This window comes from Orussus abietinus, unplaced genomic scaffold, assembly GCF_000612105.2.
Source record: "Orussus abietinus isolate OABI.00-Male unplaced genomic scaffold, Oabi_2.0 scaffold8, whole genome shotgun sequence".
Taxonomy (NCBI): Eukaryota; Metazoa; Arthropoda; class Insecta; order Hymenoptera; family Orussidae; genus Orussus; species Orussus abietinus.
In genome coordinates this window covers 1,138,076-1,164,413 of record NW_019395997.1, presented here as the reverse complement: position 1 = coordinate 1,164,413, position 26,338 = coordinate 1,138,076, and the positions used below count along the sequence as shown (strand labels likewise).

Genomic DNA, 26,338 nt, shown 5'->3' with positions numbered 1-26,338 from the left:
TCGATTAAAAAAAAAAAAAAAAAAAAATCAATTTTTTTATGTAAAAAAAAAACACTAGAACTTGGCAAAAAAATAAAATCCTCGATTGTATTCGAGGGTGAAAAATTATAGTAGCATAAAATAGAACGCTATACCTAGAACCTCCTATCGGTTGAAAAAGGCATTCCGAACTCCAGGACAACCCGCGGTTAACCCGTACGAATTAACCCCTTAACGCACCGATTAAAAAAAGAAAAAATCAATTTTTTTTTATGTAAAAAAAAAACACTAGAACATTGTCTTGGGAAAAAAAATAAAATCCTCGATTGTATTCGAGGGTGAAAAATTATAGTAGCATAAAATAGAACGCTATACCTAGAACCTCCTATCGGTTGAAAAAAGCATTCCGAACTCCAGGACAACCCGCGGTTTACCAGTACGAATTAACCCCTTAACGCACCGATAAAAAAAAAACGGCAAAAAAAAATCAATTTTTTTATGTAAAAAAAAAACACTAGAACATTGTCTGGGCAAAAAAATAAAATCCTCGATTGTATTCGAGGATGAAAAATTATAGTCGCATAAAATACAACGCCGCTGGAATTAACTCGAGCGCCCAAGTTAAGGGGTTAATGCGAGCCCCTGCCGGACCCCTAAGCCATGGGGGAAAAAAGATAAATAAATAAATAAAATAAAATCCCGAAGATCTTGAATATGCCGAGTTTCGACGATTTCGAGGTGGCACCGGGGCCCCTCCTCTCGTTCCTTCTCGGCGAGTCTCGGGGGCCCATTCATCGGGCCGCGGTCTCTTGACCTAAGCCAACGCTTCGTGACGGCCGGCATCCGGCCGGGATCATCGCCGCCGTCTTGTCCCCCGCCCGCGAGGAGGAGCCCCGTCGACCGGGACCCGGAACCTAACCTCGAATCGGTCGAAGGACGAAGGGCCGGCTCGCGGAAACGCTCGGCTTCGAGTTAGACTTCCGGTGCGAAGGGTCCCTATCACCTCCGCGCCGCTATCGGCCTTATCGGGCCCACTCGGCGACAAAAGAGGCCCTCTCTCTCTTTAGCTCGCTCACCCGGGAGCGCACCTACACGTGGGCTCGGCATAAGGCCCGGCGCGGCTTTCTATGCGCGGGCGACTTAAGAATGCGCGCGCGTATAAAAGAGAGCTGGCATAAGCCTTCCCGAGCGCGGCCCACCTAACGCACACGCAACCGCATAGCTCTCCGGCTTTCTAGGTGGGTCGACGGACGGATAGGTGGGACAGGTAACCGCGGCGTCGGGGCCCTCGGTCTCTTCCTCGACGTCGTCCTCGAATCGACTCCCGATCTTCAAATCCCGTCCGAGAGGACGAAAAGAAAAAAAGGAAAAAAATAAATAAATAAGAAAACAGGGTCTCGTCGAGACCGTCCCCTGGTCGACTTCTCGCGTCCTCGGGTTCTCGGGAGAGCGAGGCGAGCGCACTCGCCGGCGCGGTGAGCGGACCGCGGGGACGAGTTCACCCACGTGAAACGGGTCGACGCTCGTGGCGTCGCTCTCTCGTAACGCGAGCACCGGGCGTGGGTACGCACCTCCGACCCGGCGTCGGGTCCTCGAAGGGCGAAAATCGACCAGGAGAGAAAGATAGAGAGGGGGACCCACGCGGATAAAACGTCGAAAAGGATCCCTCGACCTTCCGGCCGATCCGCCGACGTCCCGAGGCGAATCCGCGGAGGGGGAGAGCCGCGCGATTGTCCAAAGTACTCACGTCCTTGCTGGGCACGCACATGGGTGTGCCTTCCTTGACGATCCCTGCCTCGACCATCACTCCCACCACGATCGGGTCCCTCGAGTTGAAGATGAACTGCAAGAAGATCGTAAAGTCTCGTTAGGAAGGGGAAAACGGAGCCTAGCGGAAAAGGTCGGAAAATCCGGGCGTTCCGTGTTTTTCGCTGAAACCTGAATTCCCCGTTCCTCCCTCCCCCCCTAGGTATCGCGTTCGCTTCCGCAATTGTCGAGCAGCCGAGAGCTCGCTTCCTAAGGCGAATCGTACATTTGACCCGCGGCTGCATTGAATTTCTACACCGACTTCCTCCTCCGCCCGGTAAGCCTTCCCCCCTTTTTATATTTTTTTTTCCCTTCCCCTCCTCGCGACGAAACTGGCAAAAATCCTCCCTCCCACATTCCTAGGGTGTTCCCGTAGTTTCCTCTCCCGAGCCAGGAAGCGGGAGCGCCGAGGAGGCCTTTCGTGGGAGCGAGAAGAAAAAAAAAAAAAAATGAGACGGCGGTCGTAAACTTTTGGGAAAAAAAAAAGGAAAGAAAAGGAAAGTGGGAAACGTAGCGAGAAATTTCCCACGACCGTCCTTCGTTTCGTCGTCCCATTGACGGAAGGACCGCGACCCCCCGCTTCCGGATGGCCCGGCTCCTCGGGACCCGAGGAGGAGGCGAGACACACCGGAAGCGCCATTATCCCCCGTCTAGTGTTTCCACTTCCGGCCTCTCGGGCCCGCCTCGCATCCGGTGATAAGCCGCTGATTTCGCAAATCCTCGAGCGTAGATAGCGCACGTGCCCGCCGCGACCTCCTCGGATTTATTGTCGCGCGTTCGACCTCGACTTCTCTTAAAAAACGGAAAGAAAAGAAAAAGGACCCCTTTCCAGCGGAAGAGATCGCTCCTCTTCCGCGTCGAGAACTAGGTGCTCGACTGCTGTCCGGATACGCCGAAAGGAAATGAGAAAAATAAATAAAAAAAAAAAAATGTTGGACCAGAGGATGCCCCTCTTCCTCACCTGGGGCAGTATCCTGAGCTTGCAGGGGAACACGGCGATGTGCTTGTGCTCGTCCCGCTTCCGCTGCTTGAGCTCGTCCCGGTAAGCCGTGAATTTGTCGAAAAGATGATAGATGATGTCCGCCTGGAAGATCTTCACCCCGAGGGAGTCGGCCAGCTCCTGGGCGTCCTTCTCGATCTTGACGTCGAACGCGAGGATCGTCGCGTACCTGGCGAGGGGTATGGCTTATTAATCTCTCCTCTTTTTTTTTTTCTCTCTCTCTTTCTCAGGCAGATGAGCGAATCGACCCGCGGAGTACTCACTGGCTGTCGTGCTCCAGCATGATCGAGGCCTTCATCACGTCCTTCTTCACCACGGGGCCGATTCGGATGCCGGCGTACTAGAAGGAAAAAAAAAGGATAAGTAGATACGGAGGGAGAGAAAGCGCGACGACGCGACGAGTCCTCCCAAGAGGTCGAAATAAAGACGAGAGCCTCCCTCGACAGCTTCCGCCGGAAGTGGCGGCCGGAGTGACGGCGCGAGCGGGGTCAATTAACGAGCCGTCGAGTGATCGCCGACAATTAATGCGCCGCGTCTCCTCGAGGGAAGGAAAATGAAGGGAGGGGAGGGAAACGGGGAAAAAAAAAAATCTGCACAAAGGGACAAGGAATTATATCTCGAGCGATGGCGACCTCGTTTGATTATCTGATTTTCCCGGTTCCCCTCGGGAGCGTAGAAAAACGTGTACCCCGCGATCAGGGGGGCCCCTCCTAAAGGTCTCATCCTCGTTTCGGCCGACTGGCCCATTCATGCCGAGTAGCCACTTCCCGGAGAAAATTCGGGAACCTCTCGAGCCGGGTCGAGAGGAACTTTTTACGCGGTAGATAAGAAACGCCCAGACGAAAGTCGAGGAGTAACGATCGAGGATCGCGGAGGGGCGCTCCTCCGTAGTCGAGTGCCCCTCGCGGAGTAGACGTAGTTTCGCGGGCTCCGACGCCGAAGTGCACGACCGAAAATAACTCGTGACGCATGCCCTCCGCCACGCCGTGAGCGATGCGCAGAAATATACGCACCTATAAACAAGTCCCGCGCGACTCGAGAGGGGTCAGAGCGGCGTAGCTTCCTGGCCTCCCCCATGGCGGGAAATCTGGTCCGATCCTCCCCGAGACCCGACCCGATACGAGAGAGCACTTCCCTCCAGAGGTGCACCCTGGAGACCGGAAGAGGTCTCGCCCTTCCGGCCCCAGAACGGGGGCTCGCGACCCGCGACCGAGAATAAGCTCTTCTCGGAAGAGAGCGTTAAGCGCGCTCGATACTTAACCTCCAGGATCCCGAAGAGTCCCCCGCGGGGAGAAGGGCGACAAAGGAGAGGGTCAAAAAGTCGAGGGAAATTCGATTCGCCGCGTACCTTCTTGAAGGGTCGCGGTGTCGCCGAGTCCACGTTCGGTTATTCACTCGTGGCGGAACGGCGAGCGCCGATTGGTCGGTTCGCTCGGCGAGTCGGTGGTGGGGGTAGGCGCGGACCAATCAGGAGGCTCCCTGGCGGGCCGGGTGCGAATCGCGGCCGGCGCACCCCGAGGCCAGGTATAAAAGCCCCCGCGCCGCCCCTCGCGCGCCATTCATCGCCGGCGGCCGGTGAGTGGCTGCCGGCCCGGCCGCCGTGAAAACCCGATGAATGAACGAATCGACGCCCGCGACCCCGGTTTCCACCTCGGTCCTTGTCGCCCCCCGATTAATTATAATCGTATCGTTATCAACGATACGAGCCCCGAGATTCGTTCGAAGGAGGGAGAGCGGTCGGGACGCGAGTTTCGCCCACCCCGAGGAAGATGCTCTCTTGAGGGGGGGCAAGGGGAGATACCCGGCCGGGATAACGAGAGGCATATTTACGAGCTAATTTTCGGCCCGGGGAGAGGCCGGGGCGAAATGAACGCGGGGAGATTTAGGAGGACTTCCGGTGGCCGACGTCCGAAATCCGAAATTGCCCGGCAGTTTACTGTAACGAACCGGTCGCGGACCGGTTGGCCCGCACCCGGAGCGAGAGGGACAAGGACAGAGGACTCGTTCCCTGCTCGCCGTTAAGTATCCCCTAACCTCTCATCGTTCCGTCCGGCGTTGGCGTTTACGTCCGCGGACCGGCCACGGCGCGCGGTCCACGGAAACCTCGATTCAACCCCCGAAATACCGCGCCTCGTCGCGGGGTCCCGCCGCGGTCGCGTTCCGCGAAAAATTCCGCGCGGAATCCTCCGGAGCGAAATTCGTCTCCAAGGCCCGAGCGCGGAGATAATCGATATCGAAGATCGACTTGCACCAATCGAGCGACCAGATTGGCGCGCTCGTCCCGCCCCCGCGACCGGTGGCCAAAATCCGAACTAGAAGTCACCTTCGGCGAGACATCTCACGAGACGTGAAATCCCGAGACGGCGATAGAAACCGCCTCGACTCTCGAAGTTAATTCCTGTCCCTTCCTTTTCTCTTTAATTCTCCTTTTCTCGCTCTTCCGTGGACGCGAGCCGGGAGCCGATGAGAGCCCCTGGGCACCGACGGTTACCGGCGTATCAGCGCCATCAACGGTGTCTAGTCACGGTCCATTGAGGAATGAGTTACGATCTCGCACGAGAGACGGAGTCCGCGCGGACCTGGCGGGAGCGAGAGAGCGCTAGGGGCGCCGCGAGAGAGGGAGAGAGACGGCGACAGGAGATGCACGTACGCGCGCACCGAACTCGCCGGACCGGATGCGCAGCCTCGAGAAAGAGAGAGAAAGAGAGAGAGAGAGAGGAGGAGAGGGCGATGCGACAACCCGAGATCTCCAAAGTATCGATTAAGCGCGCCTTCTTTATTTTCCCCTCGCCTCTCCCCCTCCTTTTTCGCGTCTCCTTCCTCTCTCTTTCGAGGGCGCGCGCGATAATTGCGCGCCACGCGTGTAAACACGCGCGTACCCGGCCGGGACCTATTTACGCGGCGCTCGTCCTTCTCGCGAGATTCGGGCTCTCCGTTGCGTCGTTACGTAAACGCGCGATCGCAAAAATACGCGTGTACCTAACCTAACCTAACCTAACTCGGCGAGACACGTGGGCGCGAAATCGAATTCGCGGTCGGTACACGTGTCGCAATTACGCGGACGATTATATATAAAGTCACGGGTCGCTGCGATGTATCGATACCCGATCGATCCGATCGCCGCGATATACCCGACCCGGGAAATCTTCGAGTAGAGCCTTTCGCTCCGAGTAGTACCCCTACGTCCGCCGTTTGGTTCATATTCGCGTGCCCGGGCCGGCGAATCTCGCCCTTACGGCGAATGGAAGAAAATCTACTCGCGAGCCACCGGAGTTCCCCCGATCTCGACCTCTCCAGGAAAAAGAGGGGAAGGCCAGGGATTTCTCCGAGGGGGGAAATTAATGGATCCGGCCGGGCCTTTGCCTCTTCCCGCGGGCCGTCTAATTCGGTCCATCCTCTCGCGGCCGGGCCGGGGGAGGCGGAAATTGCGGGGGCCGCCCGGCCTTTCCGCTTCCGGCCGGGTTCCGTTTTCGAATCCGCGAGGCGCGCGTGGAAATCCAGCCGGCGGCCTGGCGGAGCGTACAGCCGCATCCGCTCGGCCGTCCGCGCGGACTCCGCCGGATACCGAGACAATGCGAGGAAGCCGGCCATCCTTTTCCGCCAGGAGAGCCGCGACGATTCCGCGCCGTCCGATCCCCTCGACCGACTCCCACAAGGGGCGCGTGCGTTTCCGCCGGCCACGGAACCTCGCCTCCCGCTTTCCCCGCGAGAAGGAAAAAGAAATCGCCGATAACGCGCGTTCCGTTCTAAATATAAACCGTACCGCCATTTCCCACCCGAGTACCGAGACGCCGCGACTCGGTAGAGTTCCGCGCCAAATACGTCTAAAACTAGGCGGGAATACCGAACGATCCAAATAACCAAAAAAAAAAAAAATCATGAAAATCATGAAAATCATGAAAAATTCTAGCTCCTTCAAAGAAATCGCCTATGCGGGGACCGAGAGATCCCGCGAGCGAGAGAGACAATTTTTATTCCTCTCCCTCTCTTTCCCCCACGGGGAAGGGGCAAGATAAAAAACGGGCGAAAAAGCGGCCCGTTCGGCGGAGCATGTGCGGCGTAACCGGAAACGCGCCGAGGAACAGGGGAGGCACCTTGGAGTACTCGCGCCGTGGGAACGCGGCCGGCGTGGCATCCGTCGCGACGGCCGACGTCTCCGCAAGGGCCGATTCGTCCGTATCGACGTCGCCCACCCGGGCCAGAGCCGGATAATTCCCAGGGACCGTCGCCACCTCCTCTGGTATTCTCGCGGCCCGCGTTAATTGGCCGCCCCTTCCGGCAGGGGCAAGGAATTCCCTCCTCGTCAGTCCGGCCCCAATTAGCCAGGCCACGAGACAATTGAATGGCCGTGGATCGTGCGAACATCCTCTTCCTCCGATTATCGCTTAACGGCGGGTATATCACCCCGCGAGGAGGAGGAGGAGGAGGAGTGGAGGCGCGCATCAGGTGGGAGTCCGACCGAGCGCGGCGCGTCGCCGCGTCGAGGATCAACCGCCGGAGGAAACCTCGACTTCCTCGAGGCGCCGCGTTCCACGCGACCCCCGTTAACACGTTGAATGGCAAAACAAATGAGGAGTGTACTATCGCAAGGCGGTTGCCGGTCACCGGTGACCCCCCACGGCATTCAACGTCTTAACGACGTCGCGGGGTCGCGCTCCGATTCCCTCGCGGTGAGACGGCGAAATCCCGGAGTTTACCGAGAGAGAGAGGGAGAGAGAGGAAAAAAAAAGAGAGAGAAAAGAAGGAGAAAAAAAAAAGAAAGAAATGCCAGGGAGAGAAAGAGAGTTCCCTGGTCGCGGTCGCAGCTGCAGTTGCAGGGAAAGGCGCGCACGTGGGTAGGAAGAGGCGTGGCGGGCGGACGATGCGCGCGGAGCGTGCGCGTAACGCGCGCCCACGTCAGCCCGCGGGGCCCCCCCGCCCCGTCCCCTCCTCGTCCCGGGCCGCGATACGAAAAGCCGCAAAGCCGGCTTTCTCGCGTTTCGGTCGCGCCGGAAGTCCGCCGGCTTAACGGTGTTCTTACGTTTCGGTGCGGCCGCCGCAGCGGAGCGGCCCCGTTACCGCGACCGAATGCTAATTCCCATTGAGCGCCACCGCGAGGGCAACAGGACCGTGACGGCCGAGAGAGAGGGGAGGGGTACGAGGATAAAAATGAACCCGCGGCGATCTTCCCTCCACCTCGGGAGAACCGATTAAGCCACGGAACCGCGAGAAAGAACGCGAGAGAGACGAAGGAACGCAAGGCCTACGCGCCGCGCCAAGATGGCGGCCGCGTAGGCCTTGGCCGGCCTTTTTCGGTCGCTCGGTCTCGAAAACGGGCTCCCCGCGGATGCCCTGCTCTCCTCCCGGTGCATCTCGCCGTGCCGCCCACCCGCGACGACTCGAACTCGAAAACTCGGCAAGCTAGGCCTCAAACTGCGCGCGAGCGGTTCTCCACCTCGACGCGACCGCAGGTGCTGCTCCTTCCGCGGGGCACCCGGGCCCCCGGATAGGTGGACCGGACCGGCAGGCAGACCGGAAGGAACCCAGATATCGAGGATCGATCCGGCGGAGAGACGGAGAGAGGATTTCCCCCGAGTCCCTCGACCCGGGCCGATGCTATCGGGGGAGCGACTTCCTTCCCGGCGCGCGTATCGCGCGGAGGAAGCGAGCTGCGACGACCGGGCCGCGCCGGATACGCCGAGGGAAGTGGCCGGGCCTCGGGGGTGGGGGAGCGCCGGCCAATTTAGATTCAATTACGCTCGTCCGGGCGGCCGGAGCGAGCGTGCGAAGCGAACGGCCCGAGAGAGAACCTACGGCCCCAGGAATCGAGGAAACGGAAGAGAGGCCCGCCACGAGCGCGCGGAGACTCGCGGAAAGTCGGCCTCCCCTTCCGACGCGGCCGCGGCCGTCCCGCTCCCCGCTCCGGGGGGGGGCCGCCCACGTCCACCGGGCGGCGAGGGACGCGTACGCTCGCGCGTACATATTCACCCGCGAGTCGACGTCACGCGGCCCACGTGACCGGCAACATGGCGGCGCGCCGGGTAGGGAGGCCCATTCATAACCCGAGCAAGGACGGCCTTAAGACCGACCCCCGGCTCTACCTGAGTGCCTTCCTAACCTCATCTCGCGAGGACGCCGAATCGATCCTACCGAGAGAAAACGAGCCTCCGCGAGTCCCTTTTCCCTCCCCGTGGAGGATCTAGCGAGCGGCGAGGGGTGGACGACGAACACGGCCGAGGGAATGCATGCGCGCCCTCTCCCGATTAGCGTGAGAGGGAGCGAGACGGAGCGAGGCGGCGGAGCGGCCGAGCGAGAGAGAGGGAGCGAGCGCCGCGAGCCGAAGGAGGGAAAAGCGGTCAGCCGGATGTTCGGCCGGCAGGAAATCGGACATAAATACCGATTGGATCTTTTCGCGGTGCGCAACGTTCCCCTCGCCCGACCTCGACGAAATTATCCCGAGGACGTGAACCTCCTCCTCCTCGCTAAATAAAATTACCGTAAGAGCGAGCGATTTCCTCGAGTTAAAGTATTACCCCTTGCCCTCGCATCCTTGACAGACGACGGAACGATAAAGGTCGCTTCGGGGCTCTGGCTCTCTCTTTCTCTCCTTCTCGATCCTCGAAACGGGATCGGGAAGCTACGTACCTCGGTAGGCGAGGATCTATCATGCGAGAGGAGCCCCGGGACCCGGGGCTCGGCTCGCTTTGATACGGGGCGCGTTATTAATCGCGACCATCGGCGAATCGTGCTCCGCGAACGGGGATCGTTGAATCACCGATTCCTTCATTCATCATCCGTCCAATTAAGGCCGAGCACGGATTCATTTCCCCCCCTACCCGGTGTACGTCGCGCGGCCGCTCTCGAACGATACCGGGTGCGTCGCAAACGCGCCGACCGGACCCTCCGCTAGAAAACCGCATTTGCGTTTCCCCGTAGTACCTAAACGTCTTCAACGACCGGCCGAAAAAAATTCCCACGTCGCCCGGAACCTCGGAAAACCGATGGTTCTCTTTGGGGAGGACTGTAGGAATTTTTTACGAATTTGAGTTCCCAGAGATTTGGAAAATTTGGAAAATACGGAGGTGTCCAGAGGTAACGCGGTCGGCAGTGGCCGAAGATTTGGGAGCCGTTCGGTTTCTCTAGGTCGACGATTGGAAGCACCCTGTATAGACGGAGATCGCCCTCGACGAGTTCTCTCTCTCTCTCCCTCTCGGTACACGATCTATACGTGGCTCGGGCCTCGAGGAACGGGGCTGGACAGTGCGACCGATAGCACCGTGGATCACGAACGCGAGCGCGATGCGCGACCAATGAGCCGTATCCTGCTAAACTGTTAAGAAGGAAGTGGTTCATTGCCGCTCGCTCCGCGTACTATCCTATACCGGCGCGGTTAGGCCGCAACGTACCGAACGTACCGCGCGTACGAGAAAGCGCTACCGCGGTGTACCGGTTAGTCCTGGGTATTGCGGAAATGACGGCGCGCGAACGAATCCCCAGGTTCCAGGCGAAGGGCCAAACTCACGGGAATCTTGCTGCTCTTCAGGAAGTCCAGGAGAGCCTCCAGGGCGCCGAGGGTCGAAGCCTGAACGAAGACTCCGCGCTCGGCGAGCTTGATGTTACCCAAGGCACTCGTCAGCTCCCTGGCGGTCTCCTCCTTGAGCAGCTCGACCTCGTCCGGCTTCTGCGCCACTTGGAGGTTCAGACCTAAAACGATCGGGATGGAGTCGGGTGTCGGTTCGGTCGTTTCTTCGGGCCGACGTAAACGTACCCGCTATGGCTTTCTCGAGGTCCTTGGCCGCGATCTTCACCCCTTGGGCTGCGCGCACCTCGCGATGCTCGATGTACGCGTTCTGTAGACGGAATGAGCGTGAGAAAAGAGAATCGTGGATTTTTTTCTTAGTCTTGGGGGTACTTCCTCACCTTGACCCTCAGCTCCTTCAAGGGTTGCGGCATCAGCAGCGACCTAATCTGGGTGACTATGGGCCCGTCGGTACCCGCTACTATCATCGTGTCTCCCTCTCGGAGGGTCCCGTTGACTAGGATGCAGTCTATCGTGGTGCCAAGGCCAGGGAGTGCCTTGACCTCCAAGACCGTGGCCTGGAGTTCTTCGCTGAACATCAGTCTCTTCGCCAGTGGGCCCTGACACGCGTCCACGATCAACGCCAGCAGGTTACCCATGCCTTCCCCTGCGAAATGCGTTGCCTCGAGTTAGACCAAACCGTGTCCTCGAATGTTTCCAGGATCGCCTGGACTTCTCGATTGATCACCTGTTATGGCGCTGGTGGGCACCAGGGAGACGTAACTCCGAGGGTCCGGGTTCTCGTAGAACAAGGCGGCGTTCAGTCCCTGCTCGGCGAATTGCACGATCACGTCCTTCGTCCGCCTTTCGAATTCCCTCTGGGTGTTGACCGCTTGATTCTTAATGATGTCCTGGACGTCCTTACGGTTCATGGTCTGCCAGTCGTACAGCCTGCGGAATAAGAATGAGCGATCGCGTACCACGTCTGCCGAGATACGCGCGTCCGTCGACTCCGATTCCGGGAGCCTCGTTACCTGTCGATTTTATTCAACGCCACGACGAAGGGACACTTCTTCGCCTTCAGCAGGTTTATACTCTCGAGTGTCTGCGGCTCCAGGCCGTGCATCACGTCGACCACGAGGACCGCTATGTCGCAGAGAGACGAGCCCCGGTTCCTAAGGTTGCTGAAGGACTCGTGACCAGGCGTGTCGATGATCAGAAGTCCCGGGATCCTCAGCTTCTTCTCCGCAAACTGAAGCATTCCGTTCGCATTTCTTAGTTGTACTTATTAAAAAAAAAGAAAAAAAAATACAATCATGTAAAATATTTTCCCACCCCTTTAACGTGTCTCGTGGAGTCTTGAATGGCTTCGATAGGAACGTTCGTGGCACCGATCTGTTGGGTGATCCCTCCAGCTTCTCCGTCCTGAACGTTAGTCCTTCGCAGCTTGTCCAGGATCTTCGTCTTGCCGGTATCGACGTGGCCCAGGACGCAGACCACCGCCGCCCGAAGAACGTCCAAGGACTTCTTCTTCTCCGCCTCTATTCGCCGATTTTGTATCCTTGCCCGAGCGCGTTCCTTCTTGCGCTCGGCATCCGTTTTCTTGTCGTCGACCTCGCTATCCTCGTCGCTGTCTTCCTCGGACTCGGTTTCGCTGCCACTTTCCGACTCGGACTCGCTCTCGGATGATTCCTTCTTCTCCGCGACCGGCGACCTCTTAGACAAATGAGACTGACCTTTAACCGGCTGCGAAGGTTGTGGTGTCTCGTCGGATTTATCTAAAAATTGAGTAAGGGAGAAAATTCAGCCATTAATCTAAAAAAAAGGTACTAAAACTCCGCCAGAGTTTATACCCTGTAGATGTTTCGTACCTTCCTCCGGCTCGTCCTCGCTGGAATCGGCATCCCACGAATCCTTGACTTCTTCCGCGGGATTCGGCTCCTCTTTTGGTTGCTCACCCTGATCTACGATTTCCAGCTGCACCGTTTCGGGCTGAACTTCGCTTTCGGCCCTTTTCTCCTCCCCTTTTTCGTCCGTGCTCGACTGCTGCTTAAGTTTACTTGGACGGATTCTCGTACCTGTATCATTAACGTAACCGTAAAAAATACGGCGTCTTTTGATGCAGCGAAATTAACGGCAAATAAAATGGCAACTTCACCTGGTCTGGGCTTCTTCTCGCCAACGTCCGGCAGCTCCATGCCCTGAGCTTTCAGAGCCTCCAGCATCGCTTGAGCCCTTGCTCTGTCCTGCTTTTGCTTGGTCGTAAGAAGCTTTCCTTCCGCCTTCAATCGTTCCTTCCTTTGCTTTTCTTTCTGCTTTTTCTTTTCCTTTCGCTCCTGTTCGAGTTGAAGCTGTTCCAGTCTCGCCTTTTCGCGCAGCTCCTCCTGTCTTATCCTTTCTTCCTCTTCGCGTTTGAGTCGGTCTTCCTCCTCCTTGAGCTTCTTCAAAGCCTCCTGCATTGCAGCTATCGTTTTCTTTCCGGGACCCTTCCCTAAATGTCGGAGGATTCGTTACCGATTTCATGCATTTACTTCAGCGATTATTTAAAAAGTTAAAAATTTAAATTTCATTTTAAAAGAATTCATCGGGTACCTTTATCTTTAGGATCTTCCTTAATGGCGCCTTTCTTCTTCTTTTTCTTTCCCTCTTCTCCCTCGACAGACTCAACTTCTGCTTCTGCGTCTGCTGGTGGTTTCTCTGCAGATTCCAGAGCTTTATCCTTCTCCGATGGCACTTCTCCATTATCGGGTTTCTTACTTGCATCCTTTGAAATAATCATAATAAATAAAAATGAATAATGCAGAAATTACAATGGTCACAGTTCTCACTTACGGCCTTCTTCTGCGCTAATTTCTTCTGTTTCTCCCTTTCTTTTTTCTCCTTTTTCTTTTGCGCTGCTGTTTTCACCGTACTGCCTTCCTGATCTTCGAGTCCTTCGTTTACTTCATCCTCCTCCGCTTCCACCTCTTCTTTGACAGCGGCTTTCTTTCGCTGTTTCTTTTGATCCTCCTCCGGTGCTTTCTCTTCCTTAGACTCCTCGACCTTTTCCGGCTTTTGCCCAGAATACTCCATTTCCAACTCCGCTAAGACCTTCTCGATGTCTTCTTCGCTGTCATTGCGTTTCTTCTTCCCAGCTTTCTTCCCCTTTTTCTTCTTGCTGTCATCCTCCGCTTTCTGTTCGCCCTGCTCCTCGGTAACATCTTTCTTGTGTCCAGAGGATTCCATCTCTAATTCTGCTAACACCTTATCAATATCTTCTTCATCGTTGGCTTTTTTCTTACCTATTAAGTTCAATGTAACAATGAATTCTATGTAGTCTACAACTCATCATACAAAATGCTTCAACCATCTATGGCTAATATTTTATAGGAACTCACCTTTCTTAGACTGTTTTCCTTGAGATTCAGCTGCTTTTCCCTTTTGCTTTGCCGATGCTCTGTCGACGTTCTCATATTTTTCTGATTCGTTGTCACTGGGATGACCAACGTCGTTGTCATCGTCGTTGTCACCTTCAACTTCCAATAGAGCAAAACCACCTACTGGTGCTAGACAAATATATCATAATATAATTACTGAATGTTTATTTCATGTAAAATATAACACATTTAATAATTGAATGTACCTTTGGTACTGCTCGGTTTCGTCACCTTGGTTCTTGATGCTTTCATGTCTTCTTCTGATTCAGAAGTTTTCCTGCCTTTTTTCGTCTTCCCTTTTGATTTCCGTTTTTCATGCTCCGATTCATCATTTGAATCTTCTGCAACATTTTTCTTGTTGCTACCTTTAGCTCCTTTGTTTTTGGCTCTGGAAGTTTCATCTCCAGATTCATCGGAATCACCACCTCTCTTTCCCTTCTTTGATTTCGCCTTAGAGCGTGGAGCTTCATCTTCTGATTCATCATTAGAATCTATGTTCTTCTTCCGGTTTTTCTTAGATTTTCCCTTTCCTTTCTGTTCATCCTCTGAATCCTCGTTAATATCTTTCTTACCCCCTTTTTTCGTCTTAGCCTTTGCCTTAGGAGTCTCATCTTCTGAAGCATTGTCTGAATCGATGTTTAAGGCAGCAAAACCTTTTTTATTCCCCCGAGTCTTTTGACCCTTTCGTTTTGCCTGTACTGACTCCGATTCTGAATCTGATGCCGATCCATCTCGATTATCAAGGTTCAAATTTGAACTTTTTTTCTTTGAACCTGCCTTGCTCTTTACCTGTGACGAGGTGACGTCATCATCCGAGTCACCACCGCCAGTCTTCTTCGATTTCTTCTCCTTCTTAGTTGCCTTAGATTTATCTACGGCAAGTTCCTCGAGCTCAGCAGTAATATCATCTACATCATCTACTTTTTTCTTTTTCTTATCTTTTGCTTTGCTTTTTGATTTAACTGACTCGTCGATAGACTGATCTTCCACCTCAGCATCACTGTGCCTAATAAATATTTTTTAAAGTAAATCACCCATGATAAATTAGTACTGTATAATTTTAAAATTCAGACTAGTAAAATTGTTCCAATTTATTCTCAACAGACTTTCGGTTCATATATCATTCACAATGCCGTACATAAAATAAAACCAATTATTAAAAGTGTTAGTATAAGAAGGCATCGTAACTATAGGGTCTCGACATGGTTTTGATTCAATGCCAATGCATTAAAGTCCATGTCCTCTGTTCGTCGCCTACATGTCCGGAACTACTTGGTTATAATTTTCTAGTCTCTGAGATAGGAGCTACTCCATTTGTCTACGAATTAACCTTTAACTAAGAAAATCGTTAATGAATTGAATTGAAGAAGGGAAGTCAAAGAAAATTAAAAAACCAAAAACTTTCTTCCTCGACCTAACCTAAATTAACCAGATGGCAGATCCGGATTCCATTAAAACGTAAAATTGAAATTCAACTTCTCGTATGGAGACAGAGTTCCAAAGTTACTAAACTATCACGTTAATGCTACATTAATTTATTAAAAACGAATAACGACCTTCGGCAGGTGTACGAAAACCTGCAATCTGTCTGAAAATAAACTTACATTTCGTCATCCTTGCCAAGGCGTTTGCCCTTCTTCGCCTTAACCATATTTCCGGTTTATCACTCGATACTGCTCTTAACACCTTTTGCGCATAAAATGTTGTCCGATAGGAGAAATACGCAACATGGGAATCGGGATTCCGTCCTAAAAAGTTTACGGCGAGCACCGGTTTTCCGCACAGAGATCAAGATCCACCGACTTTGCAGGTTAACCCGTGCTGACTTGTCCAGACTTTCCCCGTCTTCTCTTCTTTCACTTCGTCTCCTCTCTCTCTCCGGTGGAAACTTAACCACTGAAGATATTCCTGTGCTTCCACCGCCATCTTAAACCGATTCTGGTTTCCTTTTGAACTCTAGAGAGATCCAACGGAATAGCGAATCATGGCACCTCGCTTGGACAGGCGTCTGCAGGGGAAAAACTAGAATGTTCCTAGTCGACTTCCGGCAACGTAAGATACGAAGGCGCACTCTCTCATCAAAAATTGGAAGTGATGCATAAAACCGCAGCCCCTTGGCGGGCACTTCAAAAGTTATCATCTTAGAGACTGATCTTGGCACGTGTTTAATTTTCTTAATGAGGGGAAGGCTCTTTCGAGAGCACAACAAGAATGCGACCTGGATGGCCCACAAATTTCGGAAGGCGCCATCCGTGACGTAAATCATCTTAAAAGAAATCTTCCGAAACACATGTGGTCTCTTAGAAGTCGATAACTTTTTATATAAGAGAACATGAACACGATTGCGAAACGCGTTTCTTCGCAATCGAGCCATTCACGTGGCGGAAGATCAAGGCGCCAGGACAGTTGATAATTTACTCGAGCATATCGATTTATGTGCTCATTCCAGTTTCTTGCACGATACCGTGATTAAACACGATAAAAAAACATGTCATGTATTTGTGGAATTTTCACGCGATTCTTATCTTTCATCTAGAGGCAAATCAGAAACTGGAAAGATTGCCGGTAACGAGAAACATTTTTATTGCACAATATGCGCACGAAATACGTATTTACAATAATATATTCACTGGCTCGTAAAGGAACAATAACTTTCATTTGCTATGCACATAGAATAAAAACTTTACACCGGTTAATAACAAAATGCACGGTAAATAAACGCCTCACCGAGATATGTACTAAATGACTATTTACCAAGGTACACAGCACCATGATATATTTATAGAAATAATATACTTCATCTATGAGTAAAGTACCTCCAACGATGTATTTAATGGACATCTGTCAATCGATTTCAAGACACTTTTCCCTCTGCTTAAAGTATTCCTCGAATCTTCTGAATGCGTAACTGTGAATAAGACAGAAGTTAATCAAAGCACCCGAAGAAGTCTCTAGGGATAATTGATATACATGTAAAATAATAAACGAAATTATTAATAACAATAGATTCTTAAAATACTGTTCAATGAAGTAATTTTCTTTAATAATTTCATCCCTTACGTTAAGAAATCAAAATCAATGAATGAATGCTGGCTTTGAATAAGCGACCAGCAACCCCAGAAGAAATGTGTCAACAGAACAAATTTGTTAACTTGAATGTACAACTTAGTTACTTCGTCCTCCGATACATTGCTGGCCTTATTATATGCCTGAAGATATATCCTGAGCCAGGCCCTTTGTAAGGTTTCCTCTGGATATAAAGTATAATCTGGACCATCTACCCCTGAATAAAAATACCTAATAATTATTTGCAAACAATGATCACTTCTTGGTTTATTCTTATAATTCTGAATTACTCTCTAATTACCTGCAAATTCAGCAAAGTGATTTGCTATATCGTATGCTTGATAATTGTAAGCAGTATATTCAAAGTCGATAAACGTAACGGAATTCTCTTTTTTATTGTACAGCACATTTCCTAATAGGAGATCGTTGTGAGCATACACCACTGGACTGTCAAGTTTTGAGAGCTTCTCTTTAAGCATAAAGTACTCCTCTTCCAGTTCACTATAAGGTCTTATTAATTTCTCAAATCTGTAAATATATATAAATTATGTATGCTCTGGAATACGACGATATGTTCAATACAATGGTTAAATTAAAATCATCTACTGACTTTGCCTGCTTAATAGGGTCAGAAAATTTCTTTGGCATGATTTGCATGAATTTTTCTGTTTTATTCCATATAACAGGACTTTTGCTCATTTCGGGGTGATTTGGTGTAAGCCGATGCATTTGTGCCATTCGCTTTGCTACCAGCCAATAGACTTCAGGTTGTCTTATTGTTTCAGTAGTGAGAGTATCACCTTCAATGAATTGATATGCGAGTCCATTGTTAAATGTAGCATAAATGGAGTGCGTATATCCAGCTTTATTAAGTATCTACAAAGGACAAGCATAACACATTGAAACATAAATAGCTATTCCAACGAATTATTTTTTATAGTAAAAATTCATGTAAATTACATTACCCGAATGTTTCTGGTTTCGTCTCTACGATCGATAAGCAAATCAGTTTTGTGTCCATACACCCTTACCAGCACCATATCATTGTAATGCCCTGGGCACCACACACCTACTAACTTATTTGTAATTCCATTTGTAAATAGCTGTAAAAATTTAAGGCAATAAAAATCATTTTACTTTGACTCAAGCATGATTCCATGATATGTAGTTATAACAACAAGCCCCTGTATTACTTTCAAACCATTACCATAAATTAAGTCTGCTATGTAAGACTAGATAAGACATATCTACTGATAAAACTATAGGAGGACGTCCATTTTTTTAAATGGTAATTCAGATAGTATGTTCCAACGTTTCCATTGGTTTGCTTAAAAAAATTTGAATGTCTGTTATTAAATTAAAAGGACTAAATAGATGACATTATCTAAATGAGTTTAATTGCACGATTAATTGTCAAGAAGGACAAATACCTTAAACTGAAGCTTATCAACAGACCAGGATGGTCTAATACTCTTTACAACATCGGTTGCACCTTTAATAATATCATTATCATCAATCGTAATATCCAGATGTGGTTCCATAAATCGTTCCATAGCTTTACCTGAATTCTAAGAAATTGATATAGTATAAAATCCAGTCAGGTCGATATTTCAAAAAAATCTAAAACTTATTCCATAAACTTTGATTATAGAATAAATTCTTGGGAAACTTACAATCTAAAGATTAAAGTCCTGTTACAAATACAGGTGCAGAAATTACCGAACAAAAATTGTCAGGTTGTTAAGGTCCCTTCACGATTCTTAAGAGAACACCTTGCCAAATGATTTATACAATACGAAGAATATTCCTTGTTTCAAACAGAACCTCTCGCCACGGAGGCTCAAGCGAAACTGATGTTATGTGAGCCATAAGCGAACAGATAAGCCAGGGTAAAACCAACGAGAAGGGGCTTCGACGCACATTACAAATTTATATTCATTAAGACTTCCTGCTTCGGAGCTGTAGGTTTAGCGCACTGAAAGTGAAGTTTCTCGAAATCCTCAAATTCGAGCTTCTGCAAAGTGAAAAGTACTGTTGAAGTATAAACAGAAATTTGTATAAACCCTTGCGAATTTTTGCGATTGATTGAAATTAACGTATGTACTCACTAGAAGCGCCCAAACGTCACATAGCTGATATCGTTGAGAATCTTCAAAAATGTTGTCTCATGCGATAACGAAACTACCGTTCTTAATCTCAGACATTACTAAGATTACTGATTAGGAGAAATGCAATTATTGATATTTACAAGTCAGTCCCGGCCACGTGACGATCTTTGTCGATGACAAGGCCGTGCTCACCAAGGTTTGTCGCCCCTACAGTGACGTACCTATCTGCACACATACCTTGAATTATTTTTCCCTCCATTTCGTTTCAAACGGCCATGTCGAAGTTTCAAAGCCATGTCGAAGTCCGATGGACCACTATCGATAAATATCGAGAAATGGCAACGAATTCCCGCAAAAATTGAGATGAAAACGTAAACGCGTGAACGCAAAGTTGATATACAAAGCATCGAGAGTCAAGTATTGAGTATCAAGTTTGATGCTATATATTTGTCTATAATAATATTTATTCTATCGCGTGGTTATACGATCGTGTAATAAAATCGAAAATGGAGTTGAAATTATGTTGATCGAGGGTAGAATGGCAATGCTTTGTTTGGCGAGTATAGAAAGTGTTATTATTGCATCTCTCGTTAGAGGTTAGGTAGAATGTCGAAAAAGTTGCCTAAAAGTCAAAACGGTCGACAGCCCAACCTACAGGGGTTTTTGATAAAACTTAAGAATAGAAAGCTTTCTCAGCTGCAGTCAAGGTAATGATATACAGTTTATGTTGTCATTGATGATTTTTTGAAAGACTCGATGTAAGGGCTTCATTCGTTTCAGTACTCCGATAACATCGATTGAAAAAACAAAAAATGAGGACGAGCACTTATTTGAATCTTCTGAACTGTGGAACAGTTTTGAAGATAAGTGCACATCATCGAAGGAACTCAATGATGATACTAAGAAAAATGATTTTATCATATCGATAGTAAGTTAAAATATAAATTGTAAATACATGCTGTCAAGTATTAGTGATTACTAAACGCTGTTTTGTATCTTAATTAGTTCGCTAACGTATTTTGTTTGTTTTTTAATCAAGAGCAGTTCGAGTGACTTATCAGTTCCAAGTGCACAGCTAGAGCTATCCAAGATAAAGGAGAATAATAGCACTATACAAACTATTCAGGATTCTATAGATTTGGAACAACTGAATAAGGACCATAAATATGATAGCGATAATATTAAACCGAGGATAAATTCTGATAATGCTAAAAATGGCGAGGACAAAGAAATGCAAAAGAAGGAACTGGAAACGGTTGAGTTACAGAATGAAAAGAATGATGATAATTGGAGAATTGATCAAAGCAATGCCATAATTGCTGGCAGTAATAATACAGTATTAAATGATAAGTTTAAAATGGTCAAAAGCAAAGCAAACTTCATTTCAAAAGCATTTTTAGATGATGACGAGAAAGTGCCAACTTCGCCAACTTTTAAAGTTTCAAGGAAAACTTCAAAAAACTCTTTGTCTAACATTGCAAAATTGAGGTCTAGAAAATTAATAATTTCAGATTCTGAAAGTGATAGTTCTGATTATAAATCAAGTCCCACAAAAATAACCATAGATGAGGTTGAGAGTCCTGATTCAAAAGTGAGTCTAAGAAGTGTATCTAAACATATGAGTCCTAGTTTAAAATCAAATCAACGGCAGATAATTAGAAATGAGATCACTAGTCCTTGTTCAAAAGGTTCTAGCCCAAAAAAGACGCCGATAAAAGAATGGAAAGGGCCAGATTTTAAATTAGATTTAAAACCACTAGGAATTGATGCACAACTAAAACCTTGGATTGAAAAAATAAGAAGTTTACCAGAGATGACATCCCATCCAGTAAGTTTGCATGCAATAAAAAATTATTGCATGTACAGTATATTTGAATGCCTTAATATTCCTGTAAATCAATAATTGTTTCAGACAGCTACAATTATAGAATTAGAAGATAAAGTGCAAAAACTGAAGGATATACAAATACAAGTTTTAGAAAAATTTTGTACTGCATTTAATATAATTCCTATACCAGTATTAGAAAAGTTTCCAAAATTTGACTTGGACACTCTTCAAAATTTGAAGATTATAGGTCAACACGTGAAAGCAAAAATTCGCCAAGTAGAAAGAAAGTTAGCATTAGCAAAGGTTCGAGAGGAGAACTCAAAGATGGACGTTGACGATATTGCAGATGTTAGATCACAGGATTCCGAAAGCAATAGATCCACTACAGCACTTAATAATTCATTTAATAATTTGGATGGCAATCAAAATGGAGAACTTTCTCTAAATGAATGGGATGAACAAAAAAAATCCAGCCCAAAGAAAAGTAACTCCCAGTTAAAAGTGCTAACGGAATCAAAAAAGTTTCCAATTACTTCACAGGAACAAAGTAACATTTCTACAACAGAGCTCGATGACACGAGTTTTCAATCAGCCGATATACAGCAGAATACTTCATTGTTTCAATTAGAGGCAGATTTAAGAGAATCTCATATATCTCCATACGCACATGATAATTCTATTTCGGAATCCGACGATATGCAGGTGGAATCACCAGACTTGTCAAGAAAAAAGACTTTTCAAGTAAAGAAACCTACAATTTTTGAAAAGAAACTTTCTAAGCTTCGTGAAAAACTGTATGGATCCTGTAGCAGCAATATCGGAAAGATTGTTAATAATAAAGAAATCAAAATTCACAGTATTCCGTCAAACATAAAAATAGATGACTTTAATACTGCAAAAGAAATTACGAAAATTCCGAAGGCATTACCGAAAAGTCCATTTAAAGAAACAAATACATCATTAATAAACAAACCTTCATCAAGTACTAAGTTTTCGAAAGAGCAGGATAATTGGGAAGAGTTTGATCAACCTGGTAAGTTGTATAGAAGATTGTTTAAATCATTTGAAGAATTAATTATTATTCTATATTTTAGGAAAATATATTATTACTGATGATGTTTGGGAAATAGAGGATAGTTTAACACAAGAACTGGAACGGCTGCCTGCATATAATTCTTCGACAAAAGGTACAAGTATTGATTTTTATTTGCTTATGCATTACAAGTATATAATGAATTGCAGATACAAAGCCTAGCGCAGAGGGATCTTCAAAGACCAATAAACTCCCTTGCACTAGTGAATCTTCTCAGAATACTAAAAATTCATCAAAAGCTACAGCAGTTCCATTTCAAATGGGTCAGTTTACTGGAAATTACAAGAACGATGGTGTCAGTGGGGAATTTGACAGTGACCAATATCCTCATTCAAAAGAAATGATGAAGGTAACTTTTCTGCTTAAATTTATTTATTAAAACTACAAGTAGTCGCATTATTTAGTAGAAATTAATATTTGATTACTCCTAGGTTTTCAAAGAAAAATTTGGTTTGTACTCCTTCCGACCAAACCAACGGCAAGTCATAAATGCTGCAATGTTGGGTTATGACTGTTTCGTGCTGATGCCAACTGGAGGCGGAAAGTCATTATGCTATCAATTACCAGCAATTTTAACCCCAGGAATTACCATTGTCATTTCGCCTTTGAAAAGTCTTATTCTCGATCAAGTTCAAAAACTTACTTCACTTGATGTAAGGAATTATTTAAAAAGGAAACCATAACGTTGATATTGTCTTGAAAATTTTGAACGTCCTTAACTCTAAAAAAATTGGTATTCCAGATACCTGCTGCTCATATGTCAGGTAGCATATCGGACAGGGAAGCGGAAAGAATATACAGTGAATTATCCAAGAGGGAACCGGCTTTAAAGTTACTCTATGTGACTCCGGAGAAACTGTCTGCATCACAAAAATTCTGTAATACTCTTAAACTTTTGTATGAAAGGAACTTGTTGGCCAGATTTGTCATCGATGAGGCGCATTGTGTAAGTCAGTGGGGTCACGACTTCAGACCAGACTACAAGAAACTAAGGTTACTTCGGGATAATTATCCTAAAGTTCCTACAATGGCTCTGACTGCGACGGCTACTCCAAGAGTTAGAACTGACATTTTACATCAATTAAATATGACATCTCCAAAGTGGTATGTTCAGCTTTAAAAAAAATAGAAGTCTAGAGACTTGAAAAAATTAATGTTCCACCTTTTATTCCGTGTAGGTTCATGTCGAGCTTTAACAGGCCAAATCTAAAATACTCCATAATAGCAAAGAAAGGAAAAAATTGCTCTGATGAAGTTATTGCTACGATAAAGACAAAGTACAAAAATGAGTGCGGTATAGTTTACTGTCTTTCACGGAAAGACTGTGACTCTTATGCTGAGCAGTTTCGAACTAATGGAATTAGAGCAATGAGTTATCATGCAGGTCTTACGGATCACCAACGAACTGACATCCAGATACGATGGATCTCCGAAGAGGTATGCTTTAATATATATTCTTTGTTTAAAAGAAGTAGAATGTTTTCCGGTTAATTAATTTTTTCCGTGTAGATTACCGTGGTGTGCGCAACCATAGCGTTTGGCATGGGCATCGACAAGCCCAACGTTAGATTTGTCATTCATGCCGCTCTTCCGAAATCCATCGAAGGTTATTATCAAGAAAGTGGTCGTGCGGGTCGTGACTCTGAAAATGCGGATTGCACGCTATTCTACAATTACGCTGACATGCATAGGATTCGAAAAATGATAGAGTTCGATTCATCAAGTGTGGAAGTTACGAAAACACACATGGATAATTTATTTAGGATGGTGGCGTTTTGTGAGAATAAGACCGACTGTCGAAGAGTACAACAATTAAATTATTTCGGTGAAATCTTTCACCAGGAACAGTGCATTGCAAACAAATCAACCAGTTGCGATAACTGCAGAAATAAGGTTAGTCAAGAATAGGAATTAAAGGTTTCATAATATTAAGTTATGTGGATGGATACCCAGTGCTTGAATTTTTAATATAGGAACAATTCACTATGATCGATGTAACACAAGATGCAAGAGAAATTGTCAAAGCAGTTAGAGATTTGAATCAAAATCGTAAACTAGGCCTTACTGTCGTATTCCTCACTGACATTTATAAGGGAAGCGACATTAAAAAAATCAGAGATGCAGGTATGCTTAACTTACTAAAAATTCTAATGTATAAAACACTTTACTAAAATAATTGTATACATAGGGCTTACGAAGCACCCACTCTATGGCCGAGGAAAATCTTGGAATAGAGGCGACATCGAACGGTTGATACATAAATTGGTTATCGATGATTATCTTAAAGAAGACATGTACATTAACAATGAGATTGCATGTGCCTATCTAAAAATAGGAAACAAAGTTAAGGAACTTATGATGGATAAAAATAAAAAGGTACCTCTTACACATCGAATACTATAGTCATTTAAATGGGATTTATCAGCAAATTGCTCGTTACATTTCAGGTCATCTTCCCAATAAGATCATCCAAGTCTACAACTGTAGTAACAACCGTATCTTCCGTTGCACAACCTGTGAACAAAGTCCTGAAGGATCTACAAGATCGTTGCTATTCTGATCTTATGCACATAATAAGAGGAATTGCAGCTTCGCTGGAAGTTTCTGCATCATCCATTATGAATATGATAGCAATAAGAGCTATGAGTCAACAGTTGCCGGAGACAGAAGAAGCTATGCTGCAAATCCCTCATGTAACCAAAGCCAACTTTGACAAATATGGGAAAGCTTTGCTGGAGATTACAAAAAAATATGCTAACGACAAAAGTGGTATGTCTGAAAACATTGAAAACTCGTTTTAACTTACACTATCGGATATACCAGTTTTAGTAATACGATTATTTTGTGTTCAGCTCTTTTAAATGAGGAGGAAGAGGACAAAGAAGAAGAGGATGATGACGATACGTGGGACAATTATGGAAATTCTGGAACCAGTAGCAGGGGTGGCAGTCGAGGTAGCAGGAAACGCAAAGGACGAGGTGCTTATAGATCTGGTGCTAAAAAATTTAAAAGAGGAGGCTCTAGGTATGGAGAAAAAATAATTTGACCGCAGCTAATTTACGCGTTTCACATAAGATTAATTTATTGCTATTTTAAGTTCAAGAGACAGGAAGTCCTCGACTAGAGGCCGTGGAAAAACAACTAGAGGTAGAGGAGCTGCAACGGCAACAAAAGGACCCGGTCTTGTAGGCTTCACTCAGAATAAGCAGTTCCTTTCGGATCCACATCGATACATGCATTTTGGTTAGCGATCCACAATGTATCTGTACTTGCTTATGTTAAGTTTGCAAATCTGACAAATTGCCCAGAATCAACTGAAGTTCAGAATAGCAAATCACTTAATATTGGCATTTTAGCCATTCTGTAAATTAAAAAAATTTTTTTATGTAAATCTATAAATTAATTAATTATAATGACGCTGTGTTATTCAATAATGTACATAAACGAATGAAGATTTTCTTACAACATTGCTCATTGTGATTCTTGTCTTAATTCTTCTATTTACATTGAATTTTTTCCTTTAAGCTCTGCATTTATGCCTTTACCTAGAAATGCGACTAATTAAGTATGCTAAATATACAATCATTATCTACAGATCCGGTTGCATAATTCTAGCTTGTCGATCGTCATTTCGAACATGTTCTTTCAAAAGGTCCATGACATTGTTATCGAACTCGGGTGGGGTTGGTTTAGTTCCGGTAGCCCAATAAAATAAATCCCAGTCATTCGAAGGTATGTTAATCAGATGGTCGTATAAATGTAATTCATTATCCGTAAAGGTATCCAAGTACTTCTTCGCAAACGTGCTAAGAAGTAACCCATTCTCTAGCATGCCTCGTTTACGTGACTGATACAACAACCTGCAGAAACGAAACAAATCTAACTCGTACCGTATCCTTATTGCTTATAATATGCGTAAAGAATGCACATTGTCATACCTTGCTCTCTTGAGAGATGCGTTCTCGCCTTCGTGATGTTGATAACGGGGTATACTTGGCTCGTGGCCATCTGGATGAAATATATCTTGCGAACTGCTTCGATTCCTCATGATCGAAGTAAAAATACCCCTTGCTGATACTACCGGCCTAACCTAAAGTATAAACGGAATATTTAACACCGGTAAATAACGCTAAACGAGCAATGTCATTCCCGATACGTACCGCCGTGCACAGGTTAATGGTCTTACTCATTCTCGTATTAATCGCGAAGTATCATATGACGTTACGTAAATTCTCGTTAACGCGCTCGCATTACATCCTCACCCACTTCAATGCCAGGTTAAACTGATCCCCGGTATTTATCAGGCAACCTATTTTGTTTGAAATCCAACCAAATCTGACGACACAACAAACAACGTACACGTGTGGTAATTCCGAAAACGGCGAATCTACGAAACTGCGAAAAATCTCACTTATCGACTTATCGGAATATCACATCGGCGTAGTTCAGCGTTTCCTCGCACGATGACGCGGCGCGCGTTTTCCGAGCGCACCGTTTAAATTCGAAAACTGCGCGCTCTAATCGGTCGAAACGTGAATCAAAAG

At 47.0% G+C, this 26,338-nt stretch overlaps 4 protein-coding genes across 8 annotated transcripts in view; 1 reads left to right on the top strand and 3 right to left on the bottom strand.

Annotated features, from left to right (window-relative positions):
* Positions 1-15,624, bottom strand: part of LOC105699471 (eukaryotic translation initiation factor 5B) — a 23,066-nt gene extending 7,442 nt beyond the window's left edge. The window contains exons 1-16 of the mRNA XM_012424484.2: positions 15,304-15,624; positions 13,906-14,705; positions 13,661-13,828; positions 13,116-13,564; positions 12,876-13,047; positions 12,442-12,774; positions 12,155-12,361; positions 11,619-12,061; positions 11,318-11,535; positions 11,032-11,234; positions 10,685-10,950; positions 10,533-10,614; positions 10,287-10,468; positions 3,049-3,125; positions 2,747-2,954; positions 1,727-1,822 (exon numbers count right to left, since the gene is read on the bottom strand). Of these exons, the coding sequence (XP_012279907.1) occupies positions 1,727-1,822; positions 2,747-2,954; positions 3,049-3,125; positions 10,287-10,468; positions 10,533-10,614; positions 10,685-10,950; positions 11,032-11,234; positions 11,318-11,535; positions 11,619-12,061; positions 12,155-12,361; positions 12,442-12,774; positions 12,876-13,047; positions 13,116-13,564; positions 13,661-13,828; positions 13,906-14,705; positions 15,304-15,350 (3,951 nt within the window). The 5' untranslated portion in view covers positions 15,351-15,624. The remainder of the gene's footprint in view (positions 1-1,726; positions 1,823-2,746; positions 2,955-3,048; positions 3,126-10,286; positions 10,469-10,532; positions 10,615-10,684; positions 10,951-11,031; positions 11,235-11,317; positions 11,536-11,618; positions 12,062-12,154; positions 12,362-12,441; positions 12,775-12,875; positions 13,048-13,115; positions 13,565-13,660; positions 13,829-13,905; positions 14,706-15,303) is intronic.
* A 634-nt stretch (positions 15,625-16,258) lies between these two features.
* LOC105699521 (ethanolamine kinase) lies at positions 16,259-18,995 on the bottom strand. Of its 5 annotated transcripts, none has more exons than XM_012424582.2 (8): positions 18,874-18,995; positions 18,439-18,779; positions 18,196-18,333; positions 17,731-17,868; positions 17,376-17,641; positions 17,067-17,293; positions 16,760-16,982; positions 16,259-16,607 (listed from the first exon to the last, which is right to left on the bottom strand). In XM_012424582.2, exons 3-8 carry the CDS (start codon positions 18,316-18,318, stop codon positions 16,544-16,546), a joined length of 1,041 nt encoding a protein of 346 aa, XP_012280005.1. In that variant the 5' UTR covers positions 18,319-18,333; positions 18,439-18,779; positions 18,874-18,995; the 3' UTR covers positions 16,259-16,543. The 5 variants fall into 5 exon arrangements, with proteins under 5 accessions (XP_012280005.1, XP_012280009.1, XP_012280006.1 ...); XM_012424586.2 differs by having other exon boundaries at positions 16,760-16,976; XM_012424583.2 differs by having other exon boundaries at positions 18,485-18,779.
* A 134-nt stretch (positions 18,996-19,129) lies between these two features.
* On the top strand, positions 19,130-25,264 carry LOC105699519 (Bloom syndrome protein homolog). The gene is made up of 15 exons (XM_012424579.2): positions 19,130-19,580; positions 19,654-19,801; positions 19,913-20,701; positions 20,786-21,734; positions 21,796-21,888; positions 21,944-22,143; positions 22,226-22,447; positions 22,537-22,898; positions 22,973-23,231; positions 23,304-23,687; positions 23,768-23,918; positions 23,983-24,170; positions 24,242-24,563; positions 24,647-24,818; positions 24,892-25,264. Exons 1-15 carry the CDS (start codon positions 19,480-19,482, stop codon positions 25,040-25,042), a joined length of 4,491 nt encoding a protein of 1,496 aa, XP_012280002.1. The 5' UTR covers positions 19,130-19,479; the 3' UTR covers positions 25,043-25,264.
* On the bottom strand, positions 24,851-26,181 carry LOC105699522 (succinate dehydrogenase assembly factor 2, mitochondrial). Its single transcript, XM_023434114.1, has 4 exons — positions 25,955-26,181; positions 25,733-25,884; positions 25,258-25,654; positions 24,851-25,155 (listed from the first exon to the last, which is right to left on the bottom strand). The coding sequence occupies exons 1-3, from the start codon at positions 25,982-25,984 to the stop codon at positions 25,384-25,386; spliced, it is 453 nt and encodes a 150-aa protein (XP_023289882.1). The 5' UTR covers positions 25,985-26,181; the 3' UTR covers positions 24,851-25,155; positions 25,258-25,383.
* Positions 26,182-26,338: the final 157 nt, after the last annotated feature.